Genomic DNA, 16,525 nt, shown 5'->3' on the forward strand with positions numbered 1-16,525 from the left:
AAGTGACCTTGGTTGTGCTTCATTTTTTCCCATGTTCACAATAGCCGAAGAAAGTATTCCGCATCGAACAGTCGCGCCTGTACATGTACACAGGAACCATTTTATTCACGTCAGATTAGAAGGGGAATATCCAGTGCCAACCCCATCAGGATACTGGCGACAACCGACACGGAATACGCCAGCAGAAAGTTGGTATCACTATTACAAGGAACGTATTGACCAATATAATACGATCGTTGATGAATATAGGACCAGGGATTACATAGATATAGGTACCCTATGAATATAAAATGTTATTTACATGTTTTGACAATTTGTAATGATCAACATACACGTTATATAAATGTTTTGGCAACTTGTTGAAATTGAATTTGAAAAAACGTTTAAACGAATCAACGTTAACGCATACCGACCGTATTTTCGTCAGTTCCGCATATAGTAATTGAAAATAAATGAAAAATACTGAATTGTATACGGGCCGTATAAAAATATACGCCTCGTATACCGTGATCGTATATTAAGTATACGACAGAATTAAAATAAATTAAATTACTGTATACGAGTCGTATACTTTTATATGGCCCGTATACAAAGGAAAAAAGATCGTATAAGTTTTATACGACCTCATTTCCACCATACGGCCTCAACATTCCACCAAAAATTATCTCGGTTTTCTCTCGGATCGTTCTTGGACAGCGTTCTTCGGCGTTTTTGGTGTTTTCTTCTCGTTCTTCCTATACGGTACGTTTTCGTATAGTAAACTTTCAAATTCCGTAACATGTTAGATTATGGTCTTGTATAGTAAAGCGTAGATAGGCGTAACGATTACGATTGTATAATTCAATTTGAAAAAAAAAATTGAAACAGAAAATTGTAACTGATTATTCAAGTGTATACGGTCGTATAAATTGTATACGATCGTATAATGTTTGAATATTCAAACAATATACGATCGTATACACTTTATACGACCGTATACACTTGAATAATTAAAGGTTTTACGATTGTATACATTATATACGCTCGTATAACTTTTGAATATTCAAACATTATACGATCGTATAATTATATACGGTCGTATACCTGTTTGAATATTCAAACATTGTACGAGCGTATATGATATGTACAATACGTTCGTATACAAGAACAGTATTTGTATAATACGTTAACGATAATCGTATAGTGATTGCTAAGTTGTAATTGTTATTTGTTACAGTGATATGGCAGAGTCATCAGCAGCTGGTGCGGCCCGTAGAGGTCGAGGTCAGGGTCAGGGTCAGAGTCGGGGCCGTGGACGTGGACGCGGACGGGGACGTGGACGTGGACAGGAGGAGGAGGAGGTTGTGCCCGATTTTACTGAGACGGGGCAGTTTCTTAGAGATATCCCCGAGGTACGGTTGCCTATAGAGTTTTGGGCAAATTACGGGAGATGGTGCTGGATGCGCCTCGGACCATAGATTTTCAGTTTTTGACCGATATTGGAGCGACCGGTCGGGTCCGGGAGCTCATGCCAGCTAACTCCCTGTGGGACCGCTTATTTGATGCCGCCGCAGAGTGGGCCCACAGGGAGATTACTTTAGAGTTTTTATCTACCTTTTCATTTACGGACACCCGGGGTGGGGGTTTTCAGCATTTTTTGACGACAGAGGCCGTAGCTTTTACTATTTGCGGCAAGACTCAGAGGATGACACTTCCTCAGTTCGCTGTTGCCTTGGGTCTGTACTCACAGGAGGACTCAAGGTCCCGCGCATTTTTTGATGCGCCAGTCAGCACGTCCACTGACGTGTTGTGGCCGTATTGGCGCACTATCGGGTTCGGGGAGTTCACGAAACCGAGTTAGCGATCCCCGAAGGCACGGGCGACTGATCTTTACGACCCGTTACATCGATACCTACATCGGTGTATCGCCGTGACGATCGCCGGTCGTCATGATAGCAGGGAATGGGTCACCCAAAATGACCTATTCTTCTTGCACGACTTACTTAACAGCGGGAGGGCCAACTTGGCGTACAAGTTGGCCGCATATCTCGCCGAGTACGCTTTTAAGCGACCCTCTTCCCACATCAGCTGTGGGGCCTTCGTCACCCGTCTGGAGAAGGGTTTCTTTCGCCTCTTGTCCCCGCAGGTGGCAAGTGATATGACCCTGACACGCCAGCTTGACAGGGTTAGGAGGGACACAGCCCTATCGATGGGTTTGGCTCGCGAGGTCGAGGGAGGGCAGCTGGTTTGGGCTTATGGTGTGGGTGAGGGACCCCGTGAAGAGGGTGGTGATGAGGAGGGAGACGATGGAGAGGGAGGCGAGGGCGAGGGAGATGGAGGCGACAGAGAGGGAGGCGACGGAGAGTGGGTCGCTCATACTGGCGATCGATCACAGGTAGCTACGGAGGAGTTACGGGGTGATCGTCCGTACGTTCGACGCAGCGTGAGACAGCGTGTGATGCCTCCACCGGGGTTGGAGGAGAGACTCGTTCAGGACGAGTCGGATGTAGCTGCAGTCAGAGGGGATTTAGCTGCAGTCAGAGGGGATTTATCTGCAGTGAGAGAGGATGTACGGTGGATGGTCGAGGCTATTGTGGCTATGCATTCTGCCGCGCCCCTACCGAGGTTATTATTTTTTTTTTGTTATTTTACGTTTGAAACTTTGTAAAAGTTTATCTTTTTTTTTTTGTTTTAGATGTAAAACATTATAAATATTAATCGTATGTTTAGATGTTAACTTGTTTGTTTAATAATTGTTGTCGTGGTTTATCATAATCATATCACATATTTATCGTTTTACATAGTGGAAACTTACTAAACATTATAAATACGTTTAACTAGAAACTCGTAACATAATCCGATATATACAATACTATTTTAAAATTTACAAAACTTATTAAACGGTTTCCCGATTGCAACAAAAAATTAACTATTCTATACATATTTATCGTTTTACAAAGTGGAAACCTATGAAACATAACAAATACGTTTAACTACAAACTCGTAACATAATGCGATATATAAAACACTATTTTAAAATTTTCAAAATTTATTAAACGGTTTCCCGATTGCAACAAAAAATTAACTTTTCTATACATATTTATCGTTTTACAAAGAGGAAACTTATTAAACATAATAAATACGTTTAACTACAAACTCGTAACATAATCCGATATATACAACACTATTTTAAAATTTACAAAACTTATTAAACGGTTTCCCGATTTCAACAAAAAATTAAACTTTCTATACGGGCCGTATAACATTATACGACCCGTATACAGATTTCAAAACTAAAAACCCTTGTCCAACCTTCGAAACAATATGCAAGTATGTATACGACCCGTATATAATATACGTCCCGTATACATATAAAAATAAAAAAAACATTCAACTCATTAAATTCTGTGCATGAACATTCTATACGGCCCGTATAAGTATATACGGCCCATATACAAATAGGGATGTGAAAATAAGATTATAGGGGTGTGGAAATAGAAGACCCATTCAATTATTCATAATCGGTCTAGATAATAATGACTAGATTTGTTGATGTCACGCGTTGCGACTAAACGAAGCAAATGATAATGTAAGATAAACGTTATTTGAATCTATTGAGAAGACCAAATTCTTATATGGTATAAGAGGATCAACGGGGGTTAAATTCTTATAAGTTAGGATCGTTGAAGAAAATTTTTAAAATTGGGATTTTATGACATGAACACTCATTTGTCTTGAAATACACCACATTAGAACTATTCTTGTAATTTTGTCTTAAAAGTTTAATTCCACCGATCACATGGCCAATGTTAATAGCACATCAACACTCGTTTTATAACATACCAAAGTTTCAGGTTTTAAATTGTTAGTTAGTTATTTTTTATTTTTATTTATTCTTTTGTTAAATCATAGATGTAAAAGGCCTTGATGTAAAAGGCGTAACATTTCCTTTTTAAATCATTTTCATAAAAAAAAAAAAAAAAAAAGGAAATAGTTCACAGTAATTCCCAAGTGTGTTACAACTCTTTTCGCTACTTGCTATCCACGAAACACAAATTAAAATCAATTTCACTAAATCCATATAAAAAGGAAAACCCTAGAGAGAGATAAAGGGGCAAACTACAAGAACAATGATGGCATCTCTGGAACCACCAAACCACCACCCTGTGCCGCCAGGAATGCGCAAACGCCTGTTGGTTTTTGGTTCTCCAGAAACCATAAACTCTATATACATTTCTTAATGTTCCAAATGAAAACTTGTCAAATTACACATGCTCATGAACCCTAAATGAAACCCACATGATTAGATGGCACAACATTCATGCATCACTTGCTTATACTTCACAAGAAGCTAGTACCAAGTGCCAGGTCATTCAAATTTGAAATGATCTGTGATCGCGTCGTCCCAATCTGGTTAGCAATTTCATGCTGATGCTCAAATGGGAGCATATCATAACTGCACACACAAAAAAAAAAAAAAAAAAAAAAAAACACTCACTATATGATTTGACAGATATGCCCTTGATAAGTGAAGAAGAGGTTGAAGAAACTTACTGACACAGCAGCTCACAGTCCACTATGCTGTCGGGCCCGGGGCGGTGAGCCTTTCCATTGGAATGGAACTGGCGGAAAGATCTGGGATTTAATCCAGCAACATGAGGAACAGCATCTACAAGTTTTTTCTGCAGTGATTGGAGCCTACGGAATGTTAGTTCATCAAGCGGTGCAATACACCCAATGCTGCCATCTAGGGTTCCAAACACAAGGGCGAAACGGTTTGTTTTATCAGAACCAGTAGAAGAAGCTGGAAGCATCTGTAACCGGAGAAATTTAGTCACATGTGCCCCCACATGAAACTCGGCCCGTGAAAGTAGTTTCTGTCCTTTCCAGCTTTCCGACACTTTTGGTGCATAATAAAATATCTGGTAGTTACAACAACAGGTAAATATATTTAGCCGAACCACTTTATAAAACAATTAAAAGAGAACATACAATACAAGAAGTGCTAACCTGCACATTCTTTTGGTCATCGGAAACCATCAGGCTAAGAGTGCTCCCGTCGATCAGAAACTCTGTTGCAAAGCAGTCCAGAGAGCCAAAATCCTTAGCCAGTAAAGTCAACTGAGATCCGTTTTCTTTCCAACTTAAGAAATAAATGCTTTTGTGAATATCTCCAATCAGAATAAAATTCTTGACCTAAAAAGATAACCACCATCAAATCAAGTAAATATAAATAAACTGATTGAGATCAAAATGCGAAGTAAAAGATGATGACTCACAATATTTAAGCTGACTACATAAAGTGGTGGGGCATCGAAAAAAGCAACACCGTTCAACTCAGAACCGGTCCACTTGTGTAGGATAACTTTTGGGCCTGAAGCAACTAATAGATAACCTTGAATAGAAGCTAATGCTGATATGGCACCTTTCATTTCCTTTGAGTAGACCTCGGTGACCTAACAAAAAACAAAAACATTAAATGAATGAATTATAATGCCAAATATACATTTTTGACCTATATACTAAAGAAAAGGTTGATTCAGGAGGTCGAATGGGTACATTAAATTTTATAAAAACTGAAAATAATATTAAATCCTAAAATAAGATAACAATAATCAAGTTACCTTTGCCGGTGAATTCTCGGTGCTATTTTCAACTGAGAACAAAAGAACACGTCCTCTTGCAGCTACATCTTCCCCTTGCACATAGGCAGTCCCAATTGCCAAAAGAGTTTCATTCTCTCTTGTTGTTGTATTCTACCTCATTCCAAAACAATTAAAAACAACAATAATAAGTATAAATAAGTATAATAAATACATATAAATAATGACTGAAATGAAAGCAACTGGGTCAAGTTATTCTACAAAGGCTCCTAATTGTAAGAAGTGTAAGAAGGATTTATAGAGTGACAAGTGTCCAATAACCTAAAATTAAACCCACTACATCACCAACCAAAACCTAAACACCCACCCCCACCCAAAAACCTAAACCCCCCACCACCACCACCCAAAAACCTAAACCCCCCCCCCCCCACACCCGGCAAAAAAAAAAAAAAAAAAAAACTATACCTCACCAAAAAAAAACCCCAAAAAACCTAACCCCCCTCCCACCCCCAAAAACCTAAAAAAAACCTAACACCACCCCCCCCCCCAAAAAAAAAAAAAACCTAAAAAAAACTAAACACCCACCCCCACCCCCTCGGCAAAAAAAAATGGGGGGGCGGGGGTTTAGGTTTTTGGTGGTGGTGGATGTTTAAGTTTTTTTTTTTTTTTTTTTGTAGTGGGTTTTTTTTAAGAGCCTTTGTACCCTTCTTACAATTGAGATCCTTTGTATTTGATCCTAATCCGAAAGCAACTTACAGATAATGTAACCACTCTGACAGTTAACGCATTCTCAGAAGTTTGCATGTGAATCGTTCCTTTTGTTTGCCATGGCCCTCCAGAACTCTCTGGTTCCAAAATTCTAACCTCGAATTCTTCAACAGTATAAGTACCATCAAGGTTTAAATTATCATGCTCGATTTGGTGGCCAGATTCTTGATCAACCAGAGTTGATAGCACTTGATTTATAGGCTTTGAGACCTGCAAAGAGCCAATATGAAAACTGGAATTATTTGGTTCATCTTTTATACTCTATTAATAATAATAATAATATTTGTCATAATGTAATTATGAAAGTTTGAAATAGAACACATTATTATATTAATGGTCAACCAAAGAATCTACTCACAGGAACAGAAACAATAAGCGGGTATAGGTTCTTCTCAGCAAAGTATGTTACTTGATGCGGAGTGGCCTTCAATGGGATCTGTCCAAGCACAAATGAATTTCAACAGTTTGTACGTCAAAGGTCAAACAAGTCGTTTGACTTGACAGCAATACAACAAAACTATACGTCAAAACAAATGACCTTTTGTACTGGCCAATAATTGTCATATGCTGACAAAGATGGAAGTTGGCAGATCTTCAACGTACCCTATTCACGCATTCAACATGTCAGAAGATGAAATATAATAAGAAAAAGTACTAAACTAACCGACCTGTGAGGTTACATAAATGAACCCATGGTTACAGTACACGTTATGAAGAACTGTAAAGGCGATAATTGGTCCATCACAAAGCTGTAAATAAAATGTGAAACACAGTGAGTGAGGATACAAATAACATACAGAAGCGATTTTGACCTACAGAGAAAGTAACCTGACCTGTGGATGAATTCGAATACGTTCTCTGAACTTCATGAACCAAGCGGGCCTTGAGCCCGATAGAAAGAAACCCGGGCACCCGCCAACGTTTTTAAACATTGTTATTCGGGGAAAATGGGTTTCTGCTGACATCTCTTCTCTTGTGTATGTATCCAAAGAAACGCGTGAAAATCTAAGATTTTTAAGCCTTGAAGTATTAACTGGTTGACTTTTAGAAGCATTTTCTGAACCTTCTTCATACATGTATGCATGATAACAAAGAATGGTTCCGTCAGTCAATATTCCAAAAAGAAACGGGCGGCTATTTTCTCCATGCCACCTATGCATAGCCAATTCAACAACCTTCATGTTTTGAGATAATTTCTGAGAATCATCGGAAGATTCTTGGAATAAGTTATCTCCAATAAAAAGTCTTCCTGACACAAAGCTATCGACAGAAAAAACACAAGAGAAGTTGGGAACATCGTATATTTCAAGGGTCCCACTTTCGTAACAAATCACACAGTAGATATCACCCTGATCAGGATCAGGTCCTTCAACTGCTGCTTCACTGACACCGGTCAAAAGCCACGCATCAGTACTTGTTTTTCTAAGCCATGGTTCTGTTCCTCTATCGTGATAAAGTGTACAGGCGGTTATTGATTTCTTAGAGGTCTGAAATGATGCTAGATTGTTGATGCTCATGGTGCACGTGGAGGGGTCTGCAAGCATGAATCGTTACGTACGTACGTTGTAAACAGTGGTAAAAGAAGATAGTTGACATGATGAAAGTACCTCCAACAAGAAGCTGAATACTTCCATCAGTCATCATTAATAATACGTAAGGATCAGCAATGGAGACAGATGACACGGTCATAGCAGCTTCTGAATTTGTAGCTCGAAAGCTTAAATCTTGAGTCATGAAAGCACCATCAAGAATCCGAGCACCACGAGAGTACACTTGTATCACTCGCCTCCTAATCAAAATGCAACAAACTTGGTAAAAGTGGTCCTTCCTTGAAAGACAATTAAAACATATCACTGCAAAAGTATAGGTTCACCTTCCAAAAAGATTCCCAACGTAAATGGTACTTCCTTGAACAAAATAATCCACATTTTCTGTCACCTCCTCAAGATTACTTACTGTCTGTAACACCTGCACACATAATAGGAACACCACCATATTACTTACTATCTGTTTAGATTAAAAAAAAAAAAAAAAAAAAAGAGAGAGAGAGAAATAAACATGTAATGTGAAACATAAATACCATTGTCCGACTTTCCAAACTGATAATTAAATACGCATGATATTCTTCATCTTCAGTTGCTGTTTTTGAATGTTCAGCTTGATTGCGTGAACTTTTGTGATAGACAGTCCAAAGCCCCTTACAGCCTGGTATAGATTCCTATAATATACAACAAATGTTGACAGTTTGAAATTGCATAGTAAATTCACATAGTACAATAAAAATAAAAGATATAACTAAACCTCTTAAAAGAGAATTACGTAAATGGACATACTTGGGTGATAATTTCTGGACGAATAGACCGCTGAAGCACGCAGAGAGAACCGTTCTTTCCATGGCCAGAACAGCATACCTAAAAACATTTCAGATATAATAATAATCAATAACAATAAAATAATGTAGACTTGATGTATCAATAGCCAAAAAAAACAGAAACGAAAGCAATTATCATGGTCAAAGAGACAACTTACAAGTTCATAATTACTTTGTTTAGCAACCCCTGTTGCATTTGGATCGGTATTCATACGCATACCATAGGAGAAGTCTTTCAATGGACCAACATTAATCAAAGAATCCCTCACAGTAAACGAGAACGTTTTCTGAATCATTCGGAAGAAGATTTATTACAATCGTTCAGTTAATAGAACATATTTAGAACCAAGTTGAATTGAAAATGTAGAAAAAAATTTGCCTGGGATGACTGTGCGTTGTTGAGATCCGAGCCATACAATGAAAGTTCATCATCATTTGCCATATCTTGCAAAGCATCAGAGGAAGATCTTCTTAGTCGTTTAGTTGATGGAAGATCGCCTTCAATATCACCAACCTTCAAGATGAAGTAACAAATTAGTGATTTAAATAATAACAATAACTAAAAAGCGAAACGCAAACCTCTTCCTTTGGACCCATAGAGGATCCTGCTCCACAATGGAACTGCACAAGCAAACTATCTCCTAGACGACTCCCAAGAAAAAAGAAAGAGCTTCCAACAGTGGTGATTCCCTGTAAGAATACATACTTGTTTTATATTGGATAGCCTACAACTATTGAGAAACATCAAGTCTTCTTTAATGTTTGAATAATTGCTTACCGAAGTTAATACGGAAGCCTTTGACTTGGAAAGATCAAGTTTCTGCACAATCCTGAAAAAATGAAGCTCAAAATGTGGTCACACATGCAAACCCATACTTGTTAAAAGCCATCGCCTCTTGCGCCTAGGCCCATTTTCAGGCGAGGCGAGGCAGTTGCGCTTTAAGTCGAGGAATATGCGCTTTAATTCTCCAGGTGATGGTTCGGCGCACATTCCGGCGAGATTCCTAGATTCCGGATAGTTTCCGGCCAAATTCTCTAAATTCCGACAAGATTCTAGCCAGATTTCTACTTTTATCCAAGGAAAACTACTTTTCTACACTAATATTTTTAGAATTTTTGGTTCTAAATAGATGACATATAGTTTTATATAATACATTTTGTTTATTTTATTTGAAGAACTAGATTAGAACCCCGTGTATTACACGGGCTGAATAAATGTGAATTTATATAGTAAATAATAAAATAATATATCTTTAAAAACTTTGTTTATTACATGGACTGAATACATATAATTTTATATACTAAAAAATAAAAAGTTATATCTTTAAAAACCCCTTGTATTGTTGTACAGGTTGAATAAATATAATTTATACATCAAATAATGAAAAAAAAATACTAAATAATAAATTATTTATATATTTAAAAAACCGCGTGTATTGTACGGTTGAATAAATCTAATTTTATATATCAAATAATAAAAGAAAGTTATATTTTTAAAAACTCATGTATTACACAGGTTGTATAAATGTAATTTTGTATAGTAATTTATAAAAAAAAAAGTTACATCTTTAAAAAACCCCGTGTATTACACGGGTTGAATTTATATATCAAATAATAAAAAATTATATTTTTAAATACCTCATGTATTACACGGGTTGGATAAATGTAATTTTGTATAGTAAATGATAAAAAAAGTTGTATCTTAAAAAACCCCGTGTGTTACACGGGTTGAATAAATGTAATTTTATATAGTAAATAATAAAAACTTATATCTTTAAAAAACCTCGTGTAATACACGAGTTGAGTTCTGATTAATTTCAGATTTTGATTTCCTGCATTTTCTCTCCTATTAAATAATAATAATTTTTCTCTCCTTAAAATTACATCTTAAGTCATATTTTTTTATTTTTATAAAACATATTTAAAAATTATATAATATTTAATTTAAAATAAATATATTTAAAACATATTACTGATTATAAAGAGTCATAGACGATTTAAATATGTTACCTAAATTTGGATGTAAAAGTATAAACGTAAATATTAAAATAAAATCTCTCTACGATATAATAAAACTATAATATAATAAAACTATAATGTAACTTATTCCTATATCTAAGGAAATATATTATAAAAATAATAATTTAATATTAATAGTATATTTTCTAAATAAGTTTTTAATCTATACTATATCTCTACGTATATCTTATAATTATATATATTAAATAGTATATCTCTACGTATATCTCATAAATAATTATTTAATTTTAAATATTTATTTAATTTTAATATGCTAAAAAATAGATGGCTCCAATGAGTGACATGTGTCCCCAAAGTGGTTTCTTTTATTATATAGTATAGATAGTATTCTTTTTCTAATACATAATATATTTTTAACTTTTTTTCATTATGCGCTTAATTTTTCTCAGGCCCTCGCTTTTTTTGCGCTTTGCGCCTAGGCCCCAGGCGAGGCCTATGCGCCTTGAGTGCGCTTAGCGCCTTTAATAACTATGTGCAAAACTAAGTTGTAACTTCTTGAAAATTGCTACAAGGCAACTAATGAACTATATATAAAGCAGCTATATTGTAATTTATATAATTTATAACAAATGCAAAGATAAAAACACAACAGAGTGAAGGTTACACACCGCCCATCATGAACAAGTGTCAGCAAGAGTAGTTCTCCAGATTTTGTTGACAGCATGGCAACATCATTTGATAACCAAGTTGCATTTGCAGCATCAAGCTCCACGCTAAAACTTGATCTTGACATTTCTTGACTATAAAACAAAAATGGCTACATCACTTGATGTTGCGTGCAAGATACTATGTAACATCAAAATTCACAGCAATAAGCAAACACTGATGTAAAAGCTAAGAGGGCATTACAAAAAGCGTATATGCAGACACAGACTCACATACTTATGTGATGCAGGTAATTGTGTATGTATATGTGTGTGTGTTTATATGCATCTCAATAGAATCTTTCTAATACTTTATCTTATTTGTAACCTCCCATTTTGCATATGGCTTTAATAGCAGCAGTTTGTATACATTCTGCTTTGTAGAACACTAGAACCCCTACTACACCACATGCAAGTAATTCAAAACAGGTTGTCTTTTCACCATTCGTTTAGTTGCATTCAGTAATTCTAACTATTTGAAGAAAAATAGATAGAAAAAGAAAATAGTAAAGAGTTAAAGATGAAATTAAAACAGACCTGCTATCCACGGGAGCAGCATAATTATTTAAAGCCAATATGCACGATGCCGACTGGACAAGATAGAAGCATACTATAAGAGATTTATTGCAACTACTAGAAGAACTTTTCTGATTGTAGCTTGGTTTAAAAAAGCGGGAAGCACACAAAAGCGATGAGGCCTAAAACCAATTTTTAAAAAGCTAAGCGCAAAAGCGGTGAGCTTTTCGTACGCGAAGTGCAAAGTGATTATATAATTTATTTTATATATCCCATAAGTGTTTAGCATCCAATACCTATGATTTAGCTATAATTAAGCTTTATATATGTTTTAAAATGAAAAAAACATAAATGTACAGCATAAAAAGCCTGTTGTACAACACTCAGAAGCATAGAAACACTCCATGTACAAAAAGCGCGCGCCTCAGCTGCGCCTTATGTCGATTTTCCCCCTAAAAAGCGCGCCTCAACTGCGCTTCTTGTACACCCTGTGCCTTATGTCACACAAGGCGATCTACTTTGCGCCTAGGTGCGCTTCGCGCTTAAGGCGCGCTTTTTTAAACCAAGGATTGTAGTGAAAAAGATATACCTGGCTATGATAATGAATAGTATTTGCACAAACTACAACAACTCCACCGATTGGAGATGGCACAGCAAGAAGCTTATAGGCATCATGTGGAAGATTCTGATATGAAAAAACAATATACGGCATCAACTAATCTATCTAAAAGAAAAATATGAGTTGTGTGCTATTTGAGTAGTAATAAGAACTTACAGTGGCAGACCATATGAGTGGATGCTGCTTCAAAGTGGTACTGATACTTAGTGCAGAAATTACGCAAGTATGATGCTTATATGGGAGCCGCCCAGCCCAAGTGAGTTCTTTCTCATGAAGAATCACCAACACCGGTTCAATGTAACCTATAAACTCAATGTTATCAACAAACAGCATATATATACATAAACATATATGAACTTCTCACCATGAACAAATATAAAATCTTTGACATGCTTGACATCAAGATCTCGTAAACTAATCATATACGATGATTGTATACGTGCAGAAACTGAGCCCCCGCTACTAGAACCACCATCATCACCCACCAGACCACCAGCCTAACATCCAAAATAAAATAATAATCTTATACTTTATTGTATCAACAAAACATCCTACACAAAGCACATTACATAGAGTATAATAGAGCTTTGGCATGCATAGTTGTTAACTTCGAATAGCGACAAATAGTGATAAGGTACCTATATGCTACATAGCGAATAGCGATACACTAGAATTTTTTTAAAATTTTATATGTATATTATATCAAAATACCCTGGTATATATGCTATTTTACATGTACATTTAACAAAAACCTAAAATCCAGCTATTTTATAGCTATATTTAATTGCTATTTATATTAAAAAAAAGTGTCGCTATTCTCGCTATCCATCGCTACAACCCTAATAGCGACACTAGACCTATACGCTATGTAGCGCACTACGATCGCTATTGACAACTATGTTGCCATGTGAACAATAGAAAAAAATTATCATACAAGATAATGATTAACTAAACAGTAGCTAACAGAACTGTAGTTTGAATCATTGACTCAAAGCATTCAAAAAACTTCAGTCACAAAGCTCAAAGTCATTTTGTTATTTAAACAATTCTACCAAGTAGAATAGTGTGTCAGAATGTGGTTGTATTTTGAATTCATATAAGTAGCAATGCAAAGATAAAATATAAGTAGCAGGCAAGACCTCAGCAGCTTTAAGCATTATCATCTGTAGACCATAAACAAGCACTCCTGCACACCTGCCCAGAGGATCGGCTTTGATTAACGGCCCTCTGGCAAAACTTTCTCTGCCTTTTTTCAAATGAAGCCACTGTGGGCCCTCAAAGCAGTGCATTGAACTAAAATAAAAGAAAACTTGGTAAATTATTACACAACACCATGTTAATATGGTCCAATTCAGGACTAGATAAACAGTTGTATACAATATAACTTGTGTTCTGATAAATAGGTTTAACTCGCCTTGTACGAAGTCCATAAACTGAATCATCAAATTCTAAAACTGAGATTTTTGCATCGCGAAAAGTTAAGATGATAGAATCTCTTCTTCTGCCACTTGTCCGGTCCTCTGCTCCAGAAGACAGCACACCTACTGATTCCACATTACCATGCAACCTGTAATACAAAATATAGTTTTACAGGCAGCATCACACTCTTACTTCTTTCTCATGTTCCAGCCTAGAAGACATTTCATTCTACCTTTTAAGGTAGCGTTCGTTTCACTTTCACATAATGAAACAGATTCTAATTATGAAATTGGAATGTAGATTTCATTCCTTATGTTGTTTGTTTTAACTAAAGAAGGAATTAGAATTGAATTTAAATCGTCCTTCTTTCTAGGTACAAGGTACATATTTTAGACTCCAGTCCCATTGATAATTATACCAACCAAACACATTATGAGATTTCAAATGAAAATTCCAATTCCATTACATTCCACGAAACGAACACTGCCTAAGATTGTTGTTCTGTTATTCAGATTTCAGATTGCACGTTATCGTTTATATGATACCCTTGTTATGTATGTTATTCAACACACATGTACTACTGAGAGTTTTTGCCTCACATTACTAATATAAAGATGCCTAATCCCCGGTCAGTCAGGCCATTGGGCGTCTGTGTTCTTAGCGATCAATGATTATTCATTTTCCATAACAATGAAACATACTTCTTCCTTGAGATACATAGATAACTTAAATTTTTCTAGTATGCAGTATTACTTAACAGTATAAGTATTATAATTGTACTATATTCATAAACGATTATTTCAGCAAATGCAGCTATCTTCCATAGTTGTTAAAAGCTATCGCCTCTTGCGCCTAGGCCCAATTTCCTAGCGAGGCGAGGCAATTGCGCTTTAAGTCAAGGCAATTGCGCTTTAATTCTCCAAGTGATGGTTCATGTGCAGGTTCCGGCGAGATTCCTAGATTCTTGAGTGTTTTCGGCCAAATTCTCTAAATTCTGGCAAAATTCTAGCTAGATTTCTACTTTTATCTAACGAAACTACTTTTCTACACTAATAAACTAGCCTTTTATAACTTTTGGTACTAAATAGACGATATTAAATGTTATATAATAGCTTTAGTTTATTTTATTTGAAGAATAGTATTAATTTTCTATTATAACAAAAATATTTTATGTTTTTTTTGTTGTACACTTTTTTTTCAGGCCCACGCCATTTTTGCGCCTTGCGCCTAGGCCCCAGGCGAGGCCTATGCGCCTTGAGTGCGCTTAACGCTTTTAATAACTATGCTATCTTCTAAGATGAATGAAGAGCAATGAAAAACAGCAATAATTAACTAATCTCCAAAAGAATACCCAACTAATTACTAAATTTCAATCCAAATTTAACTTATTTACATAGAAAAACATTACCTGTAACTACAAACAAGTTCTAAGGAAGCACCAGAAAGGCCAGCCATGAGACCACCACGCTGCTGCGGTTGAGCTACCGTAACCGAATCCTTATTACCGTCTTCCAAAACCCTAACTGTATAAACTTCTAGAACGTTTGCGGCGGTGACAATGAGGTTAGGAATAGGAGCGGCAGCTGGTGTTGGTGTGGCGGACCACACGGAGTCGATATCTTCGGTCTGAATGCGGGGCGGAAAGTCGGCCGGAGAATGCGTGATGAATCCTGAAGCGCAGTTGTCGATCCCGGTGGGTGGGTGCATCAATTTGTATGCTGCGTAGCTCATTTTGTAGCTGAAATGTGTCCTCGTGCGGTGGTTTGTTCAGAGTTAGCGTTTGATTTGGTTCAGAGATGGAGGATTGGTTTGTTGAGAGTTAGGGTTTTGAAAAAGGCTTAAACCTCTTTCAGTGGTTGGTTTGAGCAGGAAGAACGATGTGATTGTGATTTGGATTTGTACGGAAAACGAATAGAGAGGAGGAAATTACATGACTAGCCTCTCGGTCTATCGGGTGTGGTTTCATTTTCACGTGACTAACCTTAGCGACGCGGTATCATTTTTTACTCGATTTTCACGTCAAACCTCTGCGTTGTGGAGGTCTACACACCACCCTAACTATGTTGTGGCCACGCCCACACGAGGGCGGTGTTCAACGTTGTCCATCTCTAGCCACGCCAGCACAACACACCCGATAGTCTTATTGTAAAGGGGTGCTTTAGAGAGGGTTTTTTTCTTTAATAGAGTTATTCTTTGTTGTGAGAAAATTAACTCATGCATATTGTGGTGTGGCTAGCGTTTATTAGGCTTCAGTTGCTCTTAAAGCATCCAGAATGGGTGTTGTTTAGAGCACTTTTAAGCCTATGTGACAACCTTAGACGATTTAGATACTTTTGTGGTGCCCTATCTGGATATGATGGAATGTGTGAGATGCGAGGAAAGGAAGAGGTTGTAGTTTTTACTACTTTTTGTTGTGAAAAATGGTAAATTGAATAGGTGATAACGTGGGGTTGACGTTTTGATGCTTTCCATAGAGATGCTCTTACATATATTTTGAGGTTTTGTTCCTCTTATTAAACCATGGGTATAGTATTTATATTTCTATTATAACCATATTTCAAGAAGT

At 36.5% G+C, this 16,525-nt stretch overlaps 1 protein-coding gene across 1 annotated transcript; it reads right to left on the reverse strand.

Moving 5' to 3' along the window:
* Positions 1-3,993: 3,993 nt before the first annotated feature.
* Positions 3,994-15,867, reverse strand: LOC110872161 (cleavage and polyadenylation specificity factor subunit 1). The gene is made up of 26 exons (XM_022120950.2): positions 15,368-15,867; positions 13,955-14,107; positions 13,680-13,833; positions 12,905-13,037; positions 12,697-12,842; positions 12,511-12,606; positions 11,943-11,995; positions 11,370-11,501; positions 9,500-9,551; positions 9,301-9,411; positions 9,101-9,235; positions 8,880-9,008; positions 8,684-8,761; positions 8,431-8,568; positions 8,224-8,318; positions 7,958-8,139; positions 7,184-7,884; positions 7,019-7,099; positions 6,889-6,954; positions 6,709-6,786; positions 6,339-6,560; positions 5,604-5,735; positions 5,259-5,435; positions 4,990-5,175; positions 4,534-4,901; positions 3,994-4,435 (listed from the first exon to the last, which is right to left on the reverse strand). The coding sequence occupies exons 1-26, from the start codon at positions 15,688-15,690 to the stop codon at positions 4,321-4,323; spliced, it is 4,236 nt and encodes a 1,411-aa protein (XP_021976642.1). The 5' UTR covers positions 15,691-15,867; the 3' UTR covers positions 3,994-4,320.
* Positions 15,868-16,525: the final 658 nt, after the last annotated feature.

This window comes from Helianthus annuus, chromosome 13 (assembly GCF_002127325.2).
Source record: "Helianthus annuus cultivar XRQ/B chromosome 13, HanXRQr2.0-SUNRISE, whole genome shotgun sequence".
Classification (NCBI taxonomy): Eukaryota; Viridiplantae; Streptophyta; class Magnoliopsida; order Asterales; family Asteraceae; genus Helianthus; species Helianthus annuus.

Bases quoted from the DNA above. Each gene is read 5' to 3' on its own strand.
- LOC110872161 (XM_022120950.2), bottom strand. From the start codon at position 15,690: ATGAGCTACGCAGCATACAAATTGATGCACCCACCCACCGGGATCGAC. The intron at 11,996-12,510 runs GTATATCTTTTT...TATCTTGTCCAG, and splicing joins CTATTCATTATCATAGCCAG to TCGGCATCGTGCATATTGGC. The intron at 6,561-6,708 runs GTGAGTAGATTC...GGCTCTTTGCAG, and splicing joins CGCTTATTGTTTCTGTTCCT to GTCTCAAAGCCTATAAATCA.